The sequence below is a fragment of the Gadus chalcogrammus genome, chromosome 12 (genome assembly GCF_026213295.1).
Source record: "Gadus chalcogrammus isolate NIFS_2021 chromosome 12, NIFS_Gcha_1.0, whole genome shotgun sequence".
Lineage (NCBI taxonomy): Eukaryota > Metazoa > Chordata > Actinopteri > Gadiformes > Gadidae > Gadus > Gadus chalcogrammus.
The window spans coordinates 27,071,862-27,091,861 of NC_079423.1; the positions used below are offsets into that span (position 1 = coordinate 27,071,862).

A 20,000-nucleotide genomic window follows, 5' to 3' on the forward strand; every position below is an offset into this window, starting at 1 on the left:
TTAACAGTTCACAGACGGGCGGTCAAGGATTCCGCCGTCGAACGCAGTCGTAGGCTTTTAACCTGGTTCGGCTGAGTAATAACTTCGTAAGAAGCTATCTGTTACTACACCCGCTGGGCAGTGTCCGCATAAAGGCAAGCTGCTTCTCCGGTTCAACTGTCCAGACGTGGACGACTCCACTTTTACGGTCCAACTGTCCAGACCCCCTAGCGCCTCTGACGCTGTACAACCGGTAGACGGTAACCTGTACGAGGTGTGCAAACGGGCCGCTGCAAAACTAGGCATTCAATGGCCTGCAGCCCCGGATGCTGAAGGGGCAGAGAGAGACCTATACGACGGCAAGAGGCTCCCACCAGCCCAGCCGCCTTCTAAGCAGCTCTTACCAGCAGTTTCCATCTGCATGAAGGAAATGAGCCGCTACTGGTCCAGCCCATTTAAGAGCAAGCTTCCCACCAAGGGCTGCTCAAAGCTGGAGATCCACGGGATGGGTGAGCTGGGGCTGGCCGAACCCCGAGCTGTGGAGCCTTCAGTGGCTTACCACCTCCACCCAAACCGTCGCTCTCTCCCCGCCTCTTCAGGCATCTCCCTGCCTGGTAAGATGGGCCGCCTCACCGCTTCCACTTACCAGAGGATGTATAAATATGCAGCGCAGTCGACATGCTCGCTCAATGCCATGACACTACTGTCTGCATATCAGGCTGAAATCCTAGAGGAAATGGGTCGCCAGCTAGACTCTGGGTCACCCAACCCTGCCCTCTGGGATGAAATTTGCAACATCAATGACCTGGTCCTACGCTCCTCACGGGGCGCAGTTCAGGGCTGTGGCCGAGTCATGGGACTCTCAGTCTCGGGTGAGAGAGCGTTATGGCTCAGTCTCTCCGGAATGAGTGACACGCAGAAAGCCGAGGTCATGGATGCTGCATATGACCCAACCAAGGGTCTGTTTGGTCCAGCGCTGGAAAAGATGAGAGAGCATCGGTGTCGGTGCATGACATTTGTGCTGCGGCGAGCTGGGCTACGCCTCACACCTTTGTTAGGTTGTATAGGCTGGATGTCACAGGGCCTTCTGTTTCTCAAGCCGTGCTGGAGACGATCTCACCAGACTCAAAGTGATGTTTGCTGCCTGGCTGAATTTGCATAGCTTCGGGAGACATATGCAATACGGGAGTGGTCTATATCTCCCATAGTGAAACACAGAGCGAAGTTAGAAAAATAACTTTGGGTTGCTTAACGTAATCCCTGGTTCTTTGATAACAGAGTGAGGTGTTTCACCAACACGTCCCTCCTTGCATTTACACGGAAAGAAACCGGTATAGAATGATTTGAGGAGGGCGGGTCGACTGTATAAGTGCAGGGGGCGGGACCCTGTGGCACAGTCCGACCTGTCTGTCAAGGACAGACGTCGTGCAATTGGAGCTTCCAGTAGTAGGTCACGCCTAGGCGATTCCCATAGTGAAACACCTCACTCTGTTATCAAAGAACCAGGGATTACGTTAAGTAACCCAAAGTTATTATATGGCCTACATTAACTATGCAGGTATTTATTGGTTTATCTGTGTGTTTGTGTGTGTGTGTGTGTGTGTGTGTGTGTGTGTGTGTGTGTGTGTGTGTGTGTGTGTGTGTGTGTGTGTGTGTGTGTGTGTGTGTGTGTGTGTGTGTGTGTGTGTGTGTGTGTGTGTGTGTGTGTGCGTGCGTGCGTGCGTGCGTGCGTGCGTGCGTGCGTGCGTGCGTGCGTGCGTGCGTGCGTGCGTGCGTGCGTGCGTGCGTGCGTGCGTGCGTGCGTGCGTGCGTGCGTGCGTGCGTGCGTGCGTGCGTGCGTGCGTGCGTGCGTGCGTGCGTGCGTGCGTGCGTGCGTGCGTGCGTGCGTGCGTGCGTGCGTGCGTGCGTGCGTGCGTGCGTGTGTGTGTGTGTGGGGGGGGGCGTGTGTTTCAGAGCCACATTTGTTCAAGATTTCGTCACATTTTGGAGTCCAGTGAATGTCACTATACAGACACCAGCTTCAACAACAAAGCCATCAACTACAACACTAACTTCCAAGCCCAGTACAGAAAAAACAAGTACAGAACAACCAAGTACAGAACAAACAAGTACTACACTTGGTACAAATCAAGGTACTAGTGCTATACAACAAATTACTACAGATACTGCACAACCAAGTGCTACACAACAATCGTGTATTGTCGAACTACTAAATATATATTCGATATTTGATGCATCATCAGGTGGAACAACCTTAAGCATGCTATAGAATAGAATAATAGAATAGAATAGAATAGAATAATCTGTATTGTCATTGTACAAGACAACAAAATTTTGTTTGGAGCAGTCCTCCTCCAGTTGCACAGTTCTATAAATAAAATAAATAAATAATAAATAAATAAATCAGTATCAGCAATATATAAATATATATATATATATATATATATGTATATATATATATATATATATATATATATATATATATATATATATATATCTACTACTATACATCTACTACTTTCTTATACAAAATTATATTTGTTTTAACAAACTTTAAAGCTCTCATTGTTCTCTATTCCCGCCGGTACATGACATATGGGTTGCCTCGTACCTGGTGCTCCCTCCCTGCTCATTTATCCGCCACTGGAGAGTGTTGGGTACACGCCCCTGTGGGGGAGCTTTGATTACGCACTGTTTGCATTCCAAAAATTTGATTGACAGGTCAGATGGATACTCTGAACCAATGAGGGAAGAGAGGCCCTGCAAGGTCAGAAATGAGCAGGGAGAGGTCAACATCAAGTGTATCTCATGTTAAAGGCACCCAGTGCAACTTTCGAGGCTTAAAAATAAACATTCAATTTCTAGTCTTTTTTACACGCAGTAAGTTTCAATAACTCCATACCATTACATACCGACATTTAAGCAGCAAAGATGAGACGTCGTTGTGTGGTGAGAACTGATACAAAATCGATAACAACAACAATGCCGCCATTTTCTTTATTTTTTGTAACCTACAATAAATAAAGCAGGCTTCCAGTCAATGGAAAAATGGCTTCTCCCAACCAGCGATTGTTGTTGTTTACGATTTTCTATCAGTTCTCACCACACAACGACGTCTCATCTTTGCTCCTTGAATGTCGATATGTAATGGTATGGAGTTATTGAAACTTACTACGTGTAAAAAAGACTAGAAATTGAATATTTACATAAAGTTGCACTGGGTGCCTTTAAGAAATGTAAAGAGACATATGTAGTCAACCAGAACTCATATTCTCACAGAGCATTATAATAACTGATGGATCACTGATGTATTTCTAAAAGTGACACTCAAAATATATACCTAGCTCTTAAATCTACAAAATAACAAACTATTAACTATCTACTAACTATTTAAACTGAATAAAATCATTAATTTCACGTCAATCATTGCATTTTAATGCCATGTATCAAAGGTTGTTGCAGGGCAACAGCAGTGTCACTCGTGACGAAGCACACTCTTTAAAAAAAAAAAAAACTCAACCAGCATTAGATCGGTACATATTTTTCAAAGAATCAACAGAAGATGTACTATATCGCGATACCGATCGTTATCGAGTTCTGAAGTTACCAAAATCGGAATAGAATATTTAATCCTTATACCATGGTCTGGGGAATACTTGATTCTGATTTGCTGCAGTGTGTGCATTAACCCCTGATATACGGACACCTGCTAATTATTTCCAGTCAATTGTCTGTTCAGCCTTCAAAACGAGAGCTGGTAAAATGTGAAAAATAAATGTAACCCTAATCAGACAACGCGGTTATATGCTATAGACTCTAGAGTAACTGTGGTATAAAGGGGGACGAATTTCGTATCATAAATATGTACAATGCATAACGTTAGCTCTCTGGCTCATAGCTGAGCGGACTAGAATACCTCCTGTTGCTAAGTCGTAGCTAAGGTCCGTCCTATTTACTGGAGGAGTGTACAACATGTCCTTTGCATAAGAACCTTACGGGAGGGTAACGATTGTTCCAGGTATAAGTCAAACCCTCAGGCATTACCATGGAGACAAAGTTATGGCTTGTGAAAAACTATATTTGGATTGTAAAACGCATGAAAATATAAATGAATGGTCTTGGACTTTGCGGGGGCTACCGTCCTTCGCTGTGCGTCAGAAGGTTCTAAGGCTTCCGCATCGTCCATTAATTCCTGATAATGGACGCCTCGTTGGGCATTATCCCTTACATATCGCACAGGCCGACCAGAACTCGAGGCACACTCAATAAACTCGTTTGTGTGTTGACATACAATATTTTGAAAGCTGCAAACTGGTATATCCTACATTATTGACCTACATTGAAATCACTGGACTGCAAGAGTGATAATCTTCGACACAACACCTTGTTGTGTCTTTGAATCTTTTCAGATCCTAAGAAGTTGATCTTTGCCCTGTCCATTTCTTCTCTGGCTCCAGCCAGTTTGAATAATTTGACGATACAGACGGCTATTGAAAAGGTATAAAAACGTGTGTGTGTGTGTGTGTGTGTGCGTGTGTGTGCTTCAAATACAATATTTTGTGATACCTACATTGAAAATTTCTATGTATTTGCTGAAATTTAAATTTAGTTTATCTTAATGCGCAACCCAAGTGAGATGACTAATCTAACCACATCTCTCACAGCAAGGCTTATCTGCACACAGAACAATTTTCCTTGGCCTCACAGTTTCTTCAGTGTTTTCAGAATATCAGAATATATCATTGGTTTGTTCAAGCAGGAACATTTAGTAATTTCACTGTACATGACAGCAAATTCAATGATACCAAATTTTCCTAACACTATCTAAAAATGGATATATTTTGTGTTAATGTGTTGTAAATTTGTCTCTTTCCTGTCTAATTACATTTTCTCTATGTTCATTTGTTGCAGGCTATAAGGGCACTTATTAATGAGACCATGGGTAGTGGTGACCTTTCCTACATGGTCCTAACGTTTAAAATCAAATAAGAACCAAAAATTGAAGACTTCTAAGGATTACTAATGGATGGTTTGAGGTTATTACACAACTGGACCTTTCATATATTTAATAATAAATGATTAATTAGAATTTGCCACCAGTAATAACAGATTATTAAAATGATTGGAACATATATGCTTTCTTTATACAGAGACTGCTGTCATTGTGAAAATTATAGGTATCATGTTGAAAGGAAATATAGCTGTAGTGGGCTCTGCTCTATTAAATGTTGATGATTGTGTTGTCAGTGTTGAACAAATCTCTACACTTGTACCTTCAATAATATCTGTTTTTCCGGCAATAAAAATAATAATTAATATGACGACATACAGGGAATACTCAAAAACGGCTAGTCTGAACTTTGTTTTTTCCAAGGTGGAGCAGAATACCTAGTGTTAGTTTTACAACCAACGAAATTTCTAGCTACTGGGGGAGCATAGGTAGGCTAGCGGAACTTATAATAATGTTAGGAAACCTCAGAAAGTGAAATTTTCCTGCCATGGGATCTTTGAGCGACTTTGAGGATTTAGATAAGCGCTATATAAGTTCAATGTATTATTATTATTGTTATTATTAAAGGTTGGGTATGGAATTCGCTTTTTTGGCCATTTTTGCAAAATTACTTGAAATCCTTATCATAACCCGCTTACAGCCACTGAGTTAGAAGTACTGACATGAAAATTAAACAAGTCAATCATCTGTGGAACGGGCAGGGCTCGAAAAACTCCAGCCAATCATTTCCAGCGCCACCGAGTTGCATTGGACAGTAAGTACGTCAATCAAACGGTCGTACTGCACTCCCCCTCCCCCGCGCCCCGCGCGCGACCCCTTCGTGCAGTACTCGTGACCCAGAGCAAGCTCCTGTTTGTTGTTATCCTGCGGTAGCTACTGGAACTAGTTAATCCACATTTGGACCTAGCAGTAGAAGACAATTTCCATGGCAGACAAGACGCCACCATCCCCACCACCACCACCACCACCAGCAAAGAGAAGGAAAACTCTTTTTCAGAGAGTAATTGATAATAAAACGCTGAAAGAGAAAAACTGAAATCAAGAATAATCCTAGGCGCACATTGAACACATGAAATGGAAGAAATTCCATTATGCCCATGTACTTTCACCATACATAACTATATAAAAAATAAAAGGGCCTGCAGGAAAATATAAATACAGTACGCAAAAAATTAACTTCGACGGAATGTTTCTGATCATGCTTCAGTTTCAGATGCCGTCAAGAGGGGTCTCTGGTCGTAATCAGTCGCAAATCCGTCCCTGACCAATCAGCATTCATTAGCAGAATGCTAGCGTGTACGGCCAACAACGGCCCAAACTGTAAGAAATCGAAAGGACATAAGTACTCATTCATTCGTCTTTTGAACTATAATCTATATTGAACTTGCGGAATGTACAATAAAATTTGCGATATTTCAACGACAAGCAGGTGAAAGAGACATATTTAGCCGTCTAGCCCCATAGACTCCCATTCATTCTGGACTCGCCCGCGATCACACCCAGTGGATGTCTAATAGAACTACAACCAAGATCGGTACAATGGGGCGTATAGGAAGTGCCCAGGCTCTTCGTAGACGGGCTCTGCTAGTACAGAGCCCGTCTACGAAGAGCCTGAAGCACGATCAGAAACATTCCGTCGAAGTTAATTTTTTGCTTACTGTATTTATATTTTCCTGCAGGCCCTTTTATTTTTTATATAGTTATGTATGGTGAAAGTACATGGGCATAATGGAATTTCATATTGCATTTTATTAAAATGCAATAAAATGCAATATGGAATAGGTCCATGGTTGGAATTCGGGAAAAGACTCGTAGCTGTCCTTGCAATGCCTCTTTGATTTGTTTCAATAAAATGTCAGAAACATACCCATCTCATTCGTATTTGGATTCTAATTGGAGGAAATTTTAAGCCAAAATACATGGAAAATGTATTTTCTTTATGATAAATACGGGATTCGAACTCATACCATTTTTTGGCGGGAATATTTCAAGCTGAGATTCCATTCCATTGTGCCGTTGAGCCACAGAAACTTGATCATCTGCAGTACTAAAAAGCACAACTAGACTTCCTAAGAGCAGGAGGCAGCCAGATAAACTTGTGACCCGACTGTCCATGTTATTATAGACCATGGTATTTGTCTCGTTTCCAAAAAGAAGAGGCCATTACACCAGTTATTCAAAACCTAAAGTTGCGTTTCCCTCCACTGCCTACAACCCAGCCAAAAAGTATGTTATTCGCTCTTTCGCTATCATTTTGGTCACCTGATGTGGTGTAGTCTCTTGCTCTGGATCGTTTCTAAGCAAACCAGCGAGCTCGAGAATCAATCAATGTATGTGACGCTAGGCAGTATCACTCCAGACACAACGTTTATTCAGATCAACAAAACATACCTACAGATCATCCAAGGGAGATAATGCACCTGACTAGTTATTTCGGGGTCATCCCTATGTTCCCCGGGCGCAAAGGGTTAGGGTCAGGTTTAGGGTGAGGGTTAACCCTAAACCTAACCCTAACCATAACCAATCGGAGGTGAGACATTCTAACCAATCACAGGGGAATCAGAGGCGAAAAAGGCGGTACTTGCCCCTACCATCCTACGAAAAAAAGATTTGCTCACAGGGTCCTATGTTCCCCGGTCACATACAAAGCGGGGAACATAGGACCCGGGAACATAGACACGCTCCCGTTATTTCAGAAAAGTAGCCTATACGAGCAGAAAAGTGGCACATGCGGTTTGCACGCCCTTCTCCGGTGCGATCCGGTGCAGGCATGTTGGTCGCTCTTTCGTACCCCGCATCCCGCTGCTCCTCTAGAGCTGCAGCGGCCTCCCGCAGCAGCTCCGCAATCGTCTTTTCTGCCATTTTCACATTATTACTATACGTGTCGTCAACCCAGTCAAACCTGGCACAATGCTAGGCATAGAAAATAAAGTGCCAAGTACTAGGTCGTGGATGATCAGCTGGTCTGACGAGGAAGTGACGTAATTCCCGCCCAGACGCGATTGGCTGATACGTTTTTGCAAGAAAACACGGCACAACTGACCAACACACACAACACTCTCACTAATGGTCCCGATCACACCACACATCACAATTAAATCACAAACAATAAAGAACCCAAACCCGTTAACCCCACTTAACCTAATAACACAACAAGTTATACAAAGACAATAAAACCCCTTTTCCCCAAACATTATGAATACCCAGACTCCCCGGGGGTAGGAGTCGCCACAGTATTCATAATCATTTGAAAATGAAAACTTATGAAGTTATGATGACATCAGTGCAGTTTAGCCACAAGGTGGCGCAGTTATGACATGAAGAGTAGACCTGAGGGCTTGACTACGACGGAGGCTCAACATATCCAGGCTCTAGTGTTCATAATCCGGCTCAACAAAAACTAAAGCCCCGGTCAGAGTTAACTGGTATGACGACGGTGGTCATTGTCCGGCTCTGAGCTTTGCGCTCTGTGCACGTTCACATCAAAGTAGCTGCGATTGCGGGCTGCAGATTTCCTCACAGCAGAAAATCAACAACCCGCAATTTCCTGCTCTGTGCTATCTTGGTTCATATCCTACCTGAAGAATCGCACCTTTCAGGTCACATGGATTGGCTCCTGGTCCAAACCCTGCACTCTCGACACCTGGTGTTCATCATGGCTCTGTACTGGGGCCCCTTCTGTTTTTCCTATAGGGGGAATATTTGTTTATCAACACGGCGGATGCGAGCGCAGAATTAAAAAAAAAAAATAATAATACAATAAAATTTGTTTGACCGGTTGCCATCGTGGTTAATTTGCAGTTGCGGTGTTAATTAGCAATTTTGTCAGTTTACTGTTACATTAAACTGTAATCAGAAAATGTGGTTATATGCTATAGACCCAATAGTATCTGTGGTATAAAGGCTGGGACAAATTTCGAATTATAAATATGTACACCTTATGTTGAAAGTATAGACCGTCGCGATTCCCATTGAAACGATGGCGTGGTGATTATTCTTCAAAACGAGAGCTGGTAAATGGTAAAAAATGAATGAAACTGTAATCAGACAACGCGGTTATGCTATAGACTCTAGAGTAACTGTGGTATAAAGGCTGGGACGAATTTCGAATTATAAATATGTAGAATCCATAACGTTAACTCTCTGGCTCATAGCTCAGTGGACTAGAATACCTCCCGTTGTCCTATTTAAGTGAAAAACTTTATATTTGGATTGTAAAACGCATGAAAATATAAATGAATTATCTTAATTTCTTTTCTTTGGCAAGTGACCATGGTATAAGCGGGATAATGCCCTTCGAGGTGTCAAAAACCAATTTGATCGATCGTTATTAAAGGGGACTACTTTTTGAGGGAGATGAACTCAAACAGAGTATGCATTTAATAAGCATGCAATACGAATAAGAAAAAGCTTAATTATCAAAGCATTTGAAATATTTTATTGTGTTGGCAGGTGAGAGGTAGAATATATGGGATAATCAGTCTTATTAAAAGGGTTTGTGCAACCAACCGCACAACAAGACATGATTGTATGAGGTCAGAACAGTCTCATTAATAATAAATGCACAGAGAAGGATTCACAAATGTATTTTGTGATTTATATATAAATTACTCTCTTCTCACAAAAACATTTCAATGCACACACAAATGGATATCGGTATGTATAAATGTAAAATAAATCCATAAACAAAAGTAAGTTTCACAAACGCATTTTTGATCCACACACAAATTTTCTCACACATTTTCTCATTAATATGCATTATTAATGAGACTGTTCTGACCCCATATGATGGCGGCTCTTGTCACTCTCGTCACTTTCTGCAAATGACATGCGCGTAGAGCGGGGAGTGACGCAGAGCGACGTAGACTGATAATCCCTCTATATAGTAGATCATTGGGCTCTGTAATCATTATCGCACGATTTTTCCTGTCACTGCTACGCTGATGACATAATACACTTCCCACTGTATTTTTGGGTTAGTTTAGGTCAGGGAAGTAGTCTTGTGGTCCACTTGGCAGCTGGTAGGCTTTGAATTCCTGTTTTACCTGTTGGGTTAGCTGCTGCCCATGACCCAGTTGCATAGTGGTTTTGGGCTTTGTGGTATAGTGCAATGCCCATTCTGCCCAGGTAGTGGCACTATGCCACCAGAGTTGTTCATATAATACGCATGTACCAGAGTGGAGGTAGAACGATACACGGGAGTGGATTAAAAGCATGCTATGAATCTTCTCCGTCTCTCACTGCTTTATACTAGATACTATCCACTTACATACACAAGGCTTATTTTTCTGTTTTATGTTCACCAATGCCAGTTAGCCCCTTGTTACCATCATCTGTTGTTTCCAGTCCTATCTTATTGGCAAACACTTTGCTCATCTATCATCCATAACCCGGCCAGCTAACATCCGTTTCCTCCCCCAGTACCCCAAGACAGTGGGGTTGTAACAATGTCTTTATTGTGTTGTTCATTTGGAACATGTCTGCATTTTGATCATTATTTTGATTGATGGAGAGTTTCACTCTATCAATAAATATGTATTGGCTATATTGTGAGCAGAATAATTTACCCTAAATTGCTTTATAGGTATCCATGATGATTGCAGATTAAATTTTAAGGGTGACCCTGTTCCTATTAAAGTTCCTAATTTGCCACTGAGGACAGTGGCATGTCACAATTGATTCTCCATCATACCAGACAATCTTTGGAAACAAGGTGAGGCAACGCCACACCTGGGTGAAACAGTACAAAGGTGGAACAAAAACCAGGTGTTTCATTTCATTACAAATGCCATCTAATACCGGTCATCTTGTTGATCGTCTCATTGGGTTGATAACAAGCGGCTGTCATAAAGGCTATCTGTTACAGTCAGCTCATTTACATTTTACTGCTTCAGGTAAGGCAGAATCTTTTTTATTTTTTGGGGTTTTATTGTGTTCCGTTAAGTACTTTGTAACCTGCTTTGGGAAGGGGATATAGAAATAAAGTGATAGGCTATAATTAGGGCTATACTACTGCTTCTGTTCTTTTTTAAACATGAGTCTTAATCCGTGGCTAATGTTACTATTTTCCTTTACGGATGCCTGAGATATACAACTGTTTAAATCATCATGATGCTAGACCAGGTTTCTTTTGTTTCAGGTTTTCCTACCTTGATGGGTACCCTCCACGAGTTCGTTGGCCTTTTTTTTGGCCTTCAGATCATCACACATGCAATGGGCTTTAGTAGTGGGGGATTTTTTCAGTCTTGCACTTCCCTGTTGCCTGACCATTCATTCAATGGTCTAGATTTTCCCCCACAGAACAGCGATATACCTTTTGAGGTCAATGCCATCGCCGGTGAGGGGGAGTCAATTATCGGTAGGCCTATATGAATACTGTTCATTTTTTTTTAATAGGGAATATGTAGCCTAAATATCATTTTTTCTCAACGTATCTGATCTCTTCAATCTGTATTTGTTTAGTGAGTCTAGGAATCAGGGTGTCTCCTGGACCAATTCCACCATTTAGAGGGTTCATGGTGGATGTCCGGAAGTCAGAAATAGATCCTGCCAAAGGAAGTTTCGTTGAGTTTGGTCCTGGAAGTACTGGCTTGACGTGCAATGGCATTCAGGTAAGCTGCTACTACCAACTAACTATTAAATCATCTTTACTGAAAAAAAAAAAATGTCTACATGTATAGGTCATATAATTACTGCAGTGACTTTATATAGACCTGGTTTGAACTTTTGTTTGACATAGTTTATCTTTGTTTAGGATTCTGCTGTTACTCAAAACTCAAACATTCCAAAGACTTTTGTTCAAGTTAAATGGCAAGCACAGGAAAATGGATCCTCTTCATTCTTTGTGCGGTAAATGTCCATTCTGTTATTTCATACACCTTAATTAATTAAGACTACCCCAATTTCAATCAGTTTTTTACCTCAGGCCTACCCATAGGAAAAATTTAGAAAAAGTACATCAGGAACATGCAATAAAACAATCCATAATTTCCACTTACAATTTTCCAATTAGTGAAATGGTTATATTCATGGTTATTATATGGCCTACATTAACTATGCATGTATTTATTGGTTTATCTGTGTGTGTGTGTGTGTGTGTGTGTGTGTGTGTGTGTGTGTGTGTGTGTGTGTGTGTGTGTGTGTGTGTGTGTGTGTGTGTGTGTGTGTGTGTGTGTGTGTGTGTGTGTGTGTGTGTGTGTGTGGGGGGGGGGGTTTCAGAGCCACATTTGTTCAAGATTTCTTCACATTTTGGAGACCAGTTAATGTCGCTATACAGACACGAGATTCAACAACACAGCCATTAACTACAACACTAACTTCCAAGCCCAGTATAGAACAACCAAGTACAGAACAACCAAGTACAGAGCAACCAACTACAGAACAACCAATAACAGAACAACCAAGTACAGAACTACCAGGTACAGACCAACCAATTACAGAACAACCAACTACAAAACAAACAATAACAGAACAAACAAGTACAGAACAAACAAGTACAGAACAACCAAGTACAGAACAACCAACTACAGAAAAAACAACAACAGAACAACCAAGTACAGAACAACCAACTACAGAACAAACAAGTACAGAACAACAAACTACAGAACTACCAAGTACAAACCAACCAATTACAGAACAACCAACTACAAAACTAACAATAACTGAACAAACAAGTACAGAACAAACAACTACAGAACAACCAAGTTCAGGACAACCAACTACAGAACAAACAATAACAAAACAAACAAGTACAGAACAACCAACTACAGAACTGCCAAATACAAACCAACCAAGTACAGAACAAACAATAACAGAACAAATAACTACAGACCAACCAAGTACAGAACAACCAACTACAGAACAAACAAGAACAGATCAAACGAGAACAGAACATCCAAGTACAGAACAACCAAGTACAGAACAAACAAGTACAGAACAACCAGCTACAGAACTACCAAACACAGACCAAACAAGTACAGAACAACCAACTACAGAACAAACAACTACAGAACAAACAACTACAGAACAAACAATAACAGAACAAACAAGAACAGAACAACCAAGTACAGAAAATCCAAGTACAGAAAAAACAAGTACAGAACAAACAGCTACGGAACTACCAAGTACAGACCAACCAAGTACAGACCAGCCAAGTACAGAACAAACAATAACAGAACAAACAATAACAGAACTACCAAGTACAGAACCACCAACTACAGAACTACCAAGTACAGAACTGCCAAGTACAGAACAACCAGCTACAGAACTGCCAAGTACAGACCAACCAAGTACAGAACAACCAACTACAGAACAAACAACAGAACAAACAACTAAAGAACAACCAAGTACAGAACAACAAACTACAGAACAACCAACTACAGAAACAACAATAACAGAACAAACAACTACAGAACAACCAAGTTCAGAACAACCAACTACAGAACAAACAATAACAGAACAAACAAGTACAGAACAACCAACTACAGAACTACCAAGTACAGAACAAACAAGTACAGAACAACCAAGTACAGAACGACCAAGCACAGACCAACCAAGTACAGGCCAACCAAGTACAGAACACTCAATAACAGAACAAACAATAACAGAACTACCAAGTACAGAACAACCAAGTACAGAACTACCAAGTACAGAACAACCAAGTACAGAACAACCAAGTACAGAACAATCAACTACAGAACAAACAATAACAGAACAAACAATAACAGAACAACCAAGTACAGAACAACCAAGTACAGAACTACCAAGTACAGAACAACCAAGTTCAGAACGACCAAGTGCAGACCAAACAAGTACAGAACAAAAAAGTACAGAACAACCAGCTACGGAACTACCAAGTACAGACAAACCAATAACAGAACAACCAACTACAGAACAAACAACTAAAGAACAACCAAGTACAGAACAACAAACTACAGAACAACCAACTACAGAAACAACAATAACAGAACAAACAACTACAGAACAACCAAGTTCAGAACAACCAACTACAGAACAAACAATAACAGAACAAACAAGTACAGAACAACCAACTACAGAACTACCAAGTACAGAACAAACAAGTACAGAACAACCAAGTACAGAACGACCAAGCACAGACCAACCAAGTACAGGCCAACCAAGTACAGAACACTCAATAACAGAACAAACAATAACAGAACTACCAAGTACAGAACAACCAACTACAGAACTACCAAGTACAGAACAACCAAGTACAGAACAACCAAGTACAGAACAATCAACTACAGAACAAACAATAACAGAACAAACAATAACAGAACAACCAAGTACAGAACAACCAAGTACAGAACTACCAAGTACAGACCAACCAAGTACAGAACAACCAACTACAGAACAAATAATAACAGAACAAACAATAACAGAACAACAAATTACAGAACAACCAACTACAGAACAACCAACTACAGAACAAACAATAACAGAACAAACTAGTATAGAACAACCAAGAACAGAACAACGAAGTACAGAAAAACCAAGAACAGAACAACCAAGTACAGAACAGCCAGCTACGGACCTACCAAGTACAGACCAACCAAGTACAGAACAAACAATAACAGAACAAACAATAACAGAACAACAAAGTACAGATCAACCAACAACGGAACTACCAAGTACAGACCAACTAAGTACACAACAAACAATAACAGAACAAACAAGTACAGCACAACCTACTACAGAACAACCAACTAATGAAAAAACAAAAACAGAACAACCAAGTACAGAACAACCAACTACAGAACAAACAATAACAAAACAAACAAATACAGAAAAACTAAGTACAGAACAACCAACTACAGAACAAACAAGTATAGAACCACCAAGTACAGAACTACCAAGTAAAGACCAACAAAGTACAGACCAACCAAGTACAGACAAACCAAGTACGGAACAAACAAATACAGAAAAACCAGCTACGGAACTAGCAAGTACAGACCAACCAAGTACAGAACAACCAACTACAGAACAAACAATAACAGAACAAACAACTACAGGACAACCAAGTACAGCGAAACAAACTACAGAACAAAAAAGCACAGAACAACCAAGTACAGAACTACAAAGTACAGACCAACTAAGTACAGAACCACCAAGTACAGAACTACCAAGTACAGACCAACCAAGTACAGGACAACCAACTACAGAACAAACAATAACAAAACAAACAATAACAGAACAACCAAGTACAGAACAACAAACTACAGAACAACCAACTACAGAAACAACAATAACAGAACAAACAACTACAGAACAACCAAGTTCAGAACAACCAACTACAGAACAAACAATAACAGAACAAACAAGTACAGAACAACCAACTACAGAACTACCAAGTACAGAACAAACAATAACAGAACAACAGCGTACAGAACAACCAACTACAGAACTACCAAGTGAAGACCAACTAAGTACAGAACAACCAACTACAGAACTACCAAGTGAAGACCAACTAAGTACAGAACAACCAACTACAGAACAAACAATAACAGAACAAACAACTACAGAACAGCCAATTACAGAACAACCAACTACAGAACAGCCAAGTACAGAACAACCAGTGACAGAACTACCAATTACAGACCAACCAAGTACAGAACAACCAAGTACAGAACTACCAAGTACAGACGAACCAAGTACAATCCAACCAAGTACAGAAGAACCAACTACAGATCACACAATAACAGACCAACCAAGTACAGAACAACCAACTACAGAACTACCAAATACAGACCAACCAAGTACAGAACAACCAACTACAGAACTACCAAGTATAGACCAACCACATACAGAGCAACCAAGTACAGACCAACCAAGTACAGAACAACCAACTACACAACAAACAATAACAGAACAAACAATAACAGAACAACCAAGTACAGCGTTACCAAGTACAAACCAACCAAGAACAGAACAACCAACTACAGGACAAACAATAGCAGAACAAACAAGTACAGAACAACCAACTACAGAACAAACAATAACAGAACAAACAATAACAGAACTACCAAGTACAGACCAACCAAGTACAGAACAAACAATAACAGAACAAACAAAAACAGAACAACCAGGTACAGAACAACCAACTACAGAACAAACAAGTACAGAACAACCAGCTACAGAACTACCAAGTACAGACCAACAAAGTACAGAACAACCAAGTACAGAGTTACCAAGTACAAACCAACCAAGTACAGAACAACCAACTACAGAACAAACAATAGCAGGACAAACAAGTACAGAACAACCAACTACAGAACTACCAAGTACAGACCAATCAAGCACAGAACAACCACCCACACAACAAACAATAACAGAACAAACAATAACAGAACAACCAAGTACAGAACAACCAAGTACAGAGTTACCAAGTACAGAGTTACCAAGTACCGACCAACCAAGTACAGATCAACCAACTACAGAACAAACAATAACAGAACAAACAAGTACAGAACAAACAAGTACAGAACAACAAACTACAGAACAAACAAGTACAGAACAACAAACTACAGAACAAACAAGTACAGAACAACCAACTACAACATCAAGTGGAACAACCTTAAGCATACTGTGTAGGCCTATCTATTATATGAGCTTGATTATTTGTTCATGGAGTATACTTGAAGGCTTTTTTGTCATCAAATAGTGCACATGTCCCATGGGACGCGTTTTTATTTCATTAGGTTCCAGCATTTTTGCTTTTAGTAAAACCATGGTGAAATGCCTATTGTTTTTTAAACCATGAGCTTTGGGCATAATCAACTCATGGGGCCCTATTTTAACGGTCTGAAACGCAAGTGAGAAGCGCCAAGCGCAAGTAGCTTTGTGGGCGGTTCTACGGCGATGTCGCTAGTTTACGGCGCGAAAAATTACTCTTGCGCCCTGTGCATATCTAAAAAGGGTTGGTCTGAAGTAGCCTAATTACCCATAGGTGTGGTTTGGGCGTAACGTGCAACAAACCAATGAGAGTGCCAGCTCCCATCCCCTTTAAGAGCCATGAGCGCATTTTAATCTGACAAGTTGATATTTTGACAGCGCGTCTGCAGTCTCCGATGAGACAGATGCACATGAATTTCAAACTGCAAATGGCTCAGTTTATGGCCAAATAAATAATATGGCCTAATTCACTCATGGAGTAAGGTTTTCTTCCACAACTTCAGAAATACTGAGTCCTCAAATACATTTCGGCAAAGAAAACGTAGCCTATATGATATAACATGTGATATGCGGTAACTGTGGTTCTATTTAACGATATACGCAATACATCATAAATATCGTTTCTTATCAGTATTGCATGCATTATCGTTATCGACTTGTGTTCCTAATATGTGTCCAGTCCCCCCGTTAATATACATTGCCATACTGTAATATGCGTTACGTGTTTAGTTTGCGTGTGTTGTGTGTGTGTTACACATGCACACAGGCGCGCCGCATTCATTCATTCTTTTTAACACTCACTCGCGGTAAAACAATGTTTTCTCACGATCAAATACTCATCAATCCTAAAAGTAATGGGCATGTACACGATGTCTGTGTCAAGAAAATATGTGTTTGCGCGGTGTTTGCAGATGCATTGATTTAAAAGTACAACGTATTACCGCTGTATCAGCTGTTCTTTCCCAAATAATTTACCAAGCATGTGCGGCTAGGTAGATGAGAGAAGCAAAGTGTATGCGCGAGGTGCACAAGCAACATTATGCATGCGCCTTAAAATAGCATCTGAACAACGCGCCACTGACTTTAAACCAGGTATTTTCTGGTTTGTGGCGCAAGTGGTTTATGAAACGTCAAAATAGCAACAGGGAACGTTTGCGCCAGAACACGCGTCCTCCTTTCGCCGAACCGCCCCTTCGGTCGCAAGATCATTCCCTAATTGACCGACGCATGGCGCAGGAGGGAAAAGCACGCTCTGCAGCACTAGTTGCAAACTAGCAAGGACACATGCGCCAGTGAGTCAATTGCGCCGGATGCAAGATAGGGCCCATAATGTTGATCCAGAAGTACTACTAAAGTCTTTCTGATACAAACTTATATTTGTTTAACAAACTTGAAAGCACTCATTGTTCTCTATTCCCGCCGGTGGCGTTATGGGTGGGCCTGACGGACCCAGGCGGTGGGCCTGTTGAACAGTGGGTGGCACTGTTCAACAGGCCCACCCAAAACTTTTCTTAAAAAAATAAAATGATATATATTATATATTTAATTTATTGCACGGCTCTTTTCAATGCTGTGGAACGAAAGCGTCAAGGGAAGTGTTTTTGCCTCTTAATCACGTCTTTGATATCACTCCGCATGTCAGGTATTCATCAACCCCACCGTATTCGGTTGCTAAGCAACGTAAACGTCTTATGCGGACTATTTCTCTGCAAATCAACGCTACGAATAGTAATTATAAAAAGACAGTTGTAAAGTTATTTTTTCGCGTTGGCAATATAGCCTTTAACTTCACGTCTAATAGCCTCCAGTCCATCACCGCATCAGTGACAGACACGATTGATTTGATCTAGAACCTCAAACAAGAACTGACAAGACATTCGCTCAGGTGACTGTGCGTTCTTCAACATGTTGGCAACAACAAATAAGATGATGGAGGATCATGATGTCAACAACTGGGATGTAGGCTACCCAGTTTGCCCTCCGGCTCAAGAAATCTCCCAGGCCGATTTGAGGGAAGTATCTTCACATGCACGTTGGGGAAATCGACAAGAGTGAGGAGTGACAGTGACCTCCGCAACATTTCCAACGCGCTAATAGACTGCCAATGAACTGAACACCCGATTCCACAGTGACACCTATGGGCTCATGGCATCTGCAGCAATCCTGATGTCCCCTAGCCTCGATATAAATGACACCACTTTGGCTACTAAAGCGAACTCTCTCAATGGTACAGGAAAGCGCTTCCAGATAACCATATCAGCGTCGGAGCTCGCAGTGTTTGTGCAACTCATAGAGAGGTAGAAAAACAGAGGAGAACATCTCCAAAGTATTCTTGAAGTGATGGACATATGCAATGAGGACGTTTTCCCGAATATCCATGCTTTCGAGCTCTGATTACACTACCAATGACATCCTGTTCAGTTGAACGCGTCTTTTCCAGTGTCAACCGAATTAAAACAGCAAATAGGAGCACCATGCTTACAACTCTTCGTATGTCCCTCTGTCTGTTGACATTTGAGAGAGAGAGAGCTTACAGTAACTCTCGACCTCGATGAAATCATTGGCATTTTCAAGAGCAAACCCCGCCGATTACTCCTGTAAATTAATTAATAAATTTTCTTCTCATGCTCTCTCTTCTTCCCATGCCTATCTATTTTCACCACTTTTACAGTCTATCCATAGGCCTTAGGTCTATAAAGTGACGCGCGTGATGCGTAATTGAGATTCCAAAAGCGCTCTTCTTTGTTTAGATCCAAGGAGAGCGATCGCGGATGGGTCCGTCCTATGCAACGAAACTGTTTACAATGAAACAAAATATTAAAGAGCATCAAGCTATTAAAATCTCTACTATGCACAGATAATATAACAGTATATTAGTGAGTCATTTTTATTAGGTAAACAGGGATTTGATAACGTTTTTAATTTAAGGACCACCCACAATTGGTCTGGCCCACCCACAACTGGAATCCTGACGCCGTGCCTGCGGTACAGTACATATGGGTTGCCTCGTAACTAGTGCTCCCTCCCTGCTCATGTATCCGCCATCCACAGTGTAGTCATTCATTTAACAAGGCACACTTTTTTTTCACAAATATGTATCATATATAGGCTACATGTTTCACATCATATTTCACAAATATGTATTGGGTAGACCCAGCCATCTCGCTGTCTACCTGTCCACCTGTTCTGCCTGTTTATCAGCTCACCTATTCCCCAGCCTGCCTGGTCCTGCCTGCCTCCCTGGCCTGTCTAGCCATCCTGCTGGGTCCACTGCCAGTCACTGCCTGCCACTACTCTTTGCTTTCCCTATTCTCATACT

At 41.2% G+C, this 20,000-nt stretch overlaps 4 protein-coding genes and 1 long non-coding RNA gene across 13 annotated transcripts in view; all 5 read left to right on the forward strand.

Annotated features, from left to right (window-relative positions):
- The window catches only part of LOC130393534 (salivary glue protein Sgs-3-like), a 40,725-nt gene extending 34,731 nt beyond the window's left edge, over positions 1-5,994 (forward strand). For 2 of the 8 annotated variants that reach the window (XM_056604210.1, XM_056604209.1), the window contains exons 5-7: positions 1,933-2,111; positions 4,389-4,477; positions 4,891-5,993. In XM_056604210.1, coding sequence (XP_056460185.1) covers positions 1,933-2,111; positions 4,389-4,477; positions 4,891-4,968 — 346 coding nt within the window. In that variant the 3' untranslated portion in view covers positions 4,969-5,993. Of the gene's footprint in view, positions 1-1,932; positions 2,112-4,388; positions 4,479-4,890 lie in introns of those variants that run through there. The other 6 variants (XM_056604205.1, XM_056604207.1, XM_056604206.1 and 3 more) reach the window with 5 other exon arrangements.
- Positions 5,995-10,730: 4,736 nt separating this feature from the next.
- LOC130393862 (uncharacterized) lies at positions 10,731-12,249 on the forward strand. 2 transcript variants are annotated; one of them, XR_008897172.1, is made up of 5 exons: positions 10,731-10,884; positions 11,291-11,348; positions 11,453-11,601; positions 11,745-11,839; positions 12,209-12,249. It is a non-coding gene; the product is annotated as an uncharacterized LOC130393862 (long non-coding RNA). The 2 variants fall into 2 exon arrangements; XR_008897171.1 differs by lacking the exon at positions 10,731-10,884 and having other exon boundaries at positions 11,176-11,348.
- A 167-nt stretch (positions 12,250-12,416) lies between these two features.
- On the forward strand, positions 12,417-13,922 carry LOC130392788 (salivary glue protein Sgs-3-like; the record flags this gene model as incomplete). The annotated part of the gene is made up of 4 exons (XM_056603285.1): positions 12,417-12,981; positions 13,075-13,551; positions 13,597-13,665; positions 13,831-13,922. Coding segments are annotated over 4 exons (1,203 nt in total), but the record flags the coding sequence as incomplete, so codon positions are not given.
- Positions 13,923-14,000: 78 nt separating this feature from the next.
- On the forward strand, positions 14,001-15,105 carry LOC130392789 (salivary glue protein Sgs-3-like; the record flags this gene model as incomplete). Its single annotated transcript, XM_056603286.1, has 2 exons — positions 14,001-14,610; positions 15,032-15,105. Coding segments are annotated over 2 exons (684 nt in total), but the record flags the coding sequence as incomplete, so codon positions are not given.
- Positions 15,106-15,245: 140 nt separating this feature from the next.
- LOC130393022 (salivary glue protein Sgs-3-like) lies at positions 15,246-15,857 on the forward strand (the record flags this gene model as incomplete). The annotated part of the gene is made up of 1 exon (XM_056603583.1): positions 15,246-15,857. A coding segment is annotated over one exon (612 nt), but the record flags the coding sequence as incomplete, so codon positions are not given.
- Positions 15,858-20,000: the final 4,143 nt, after the last annotated feature.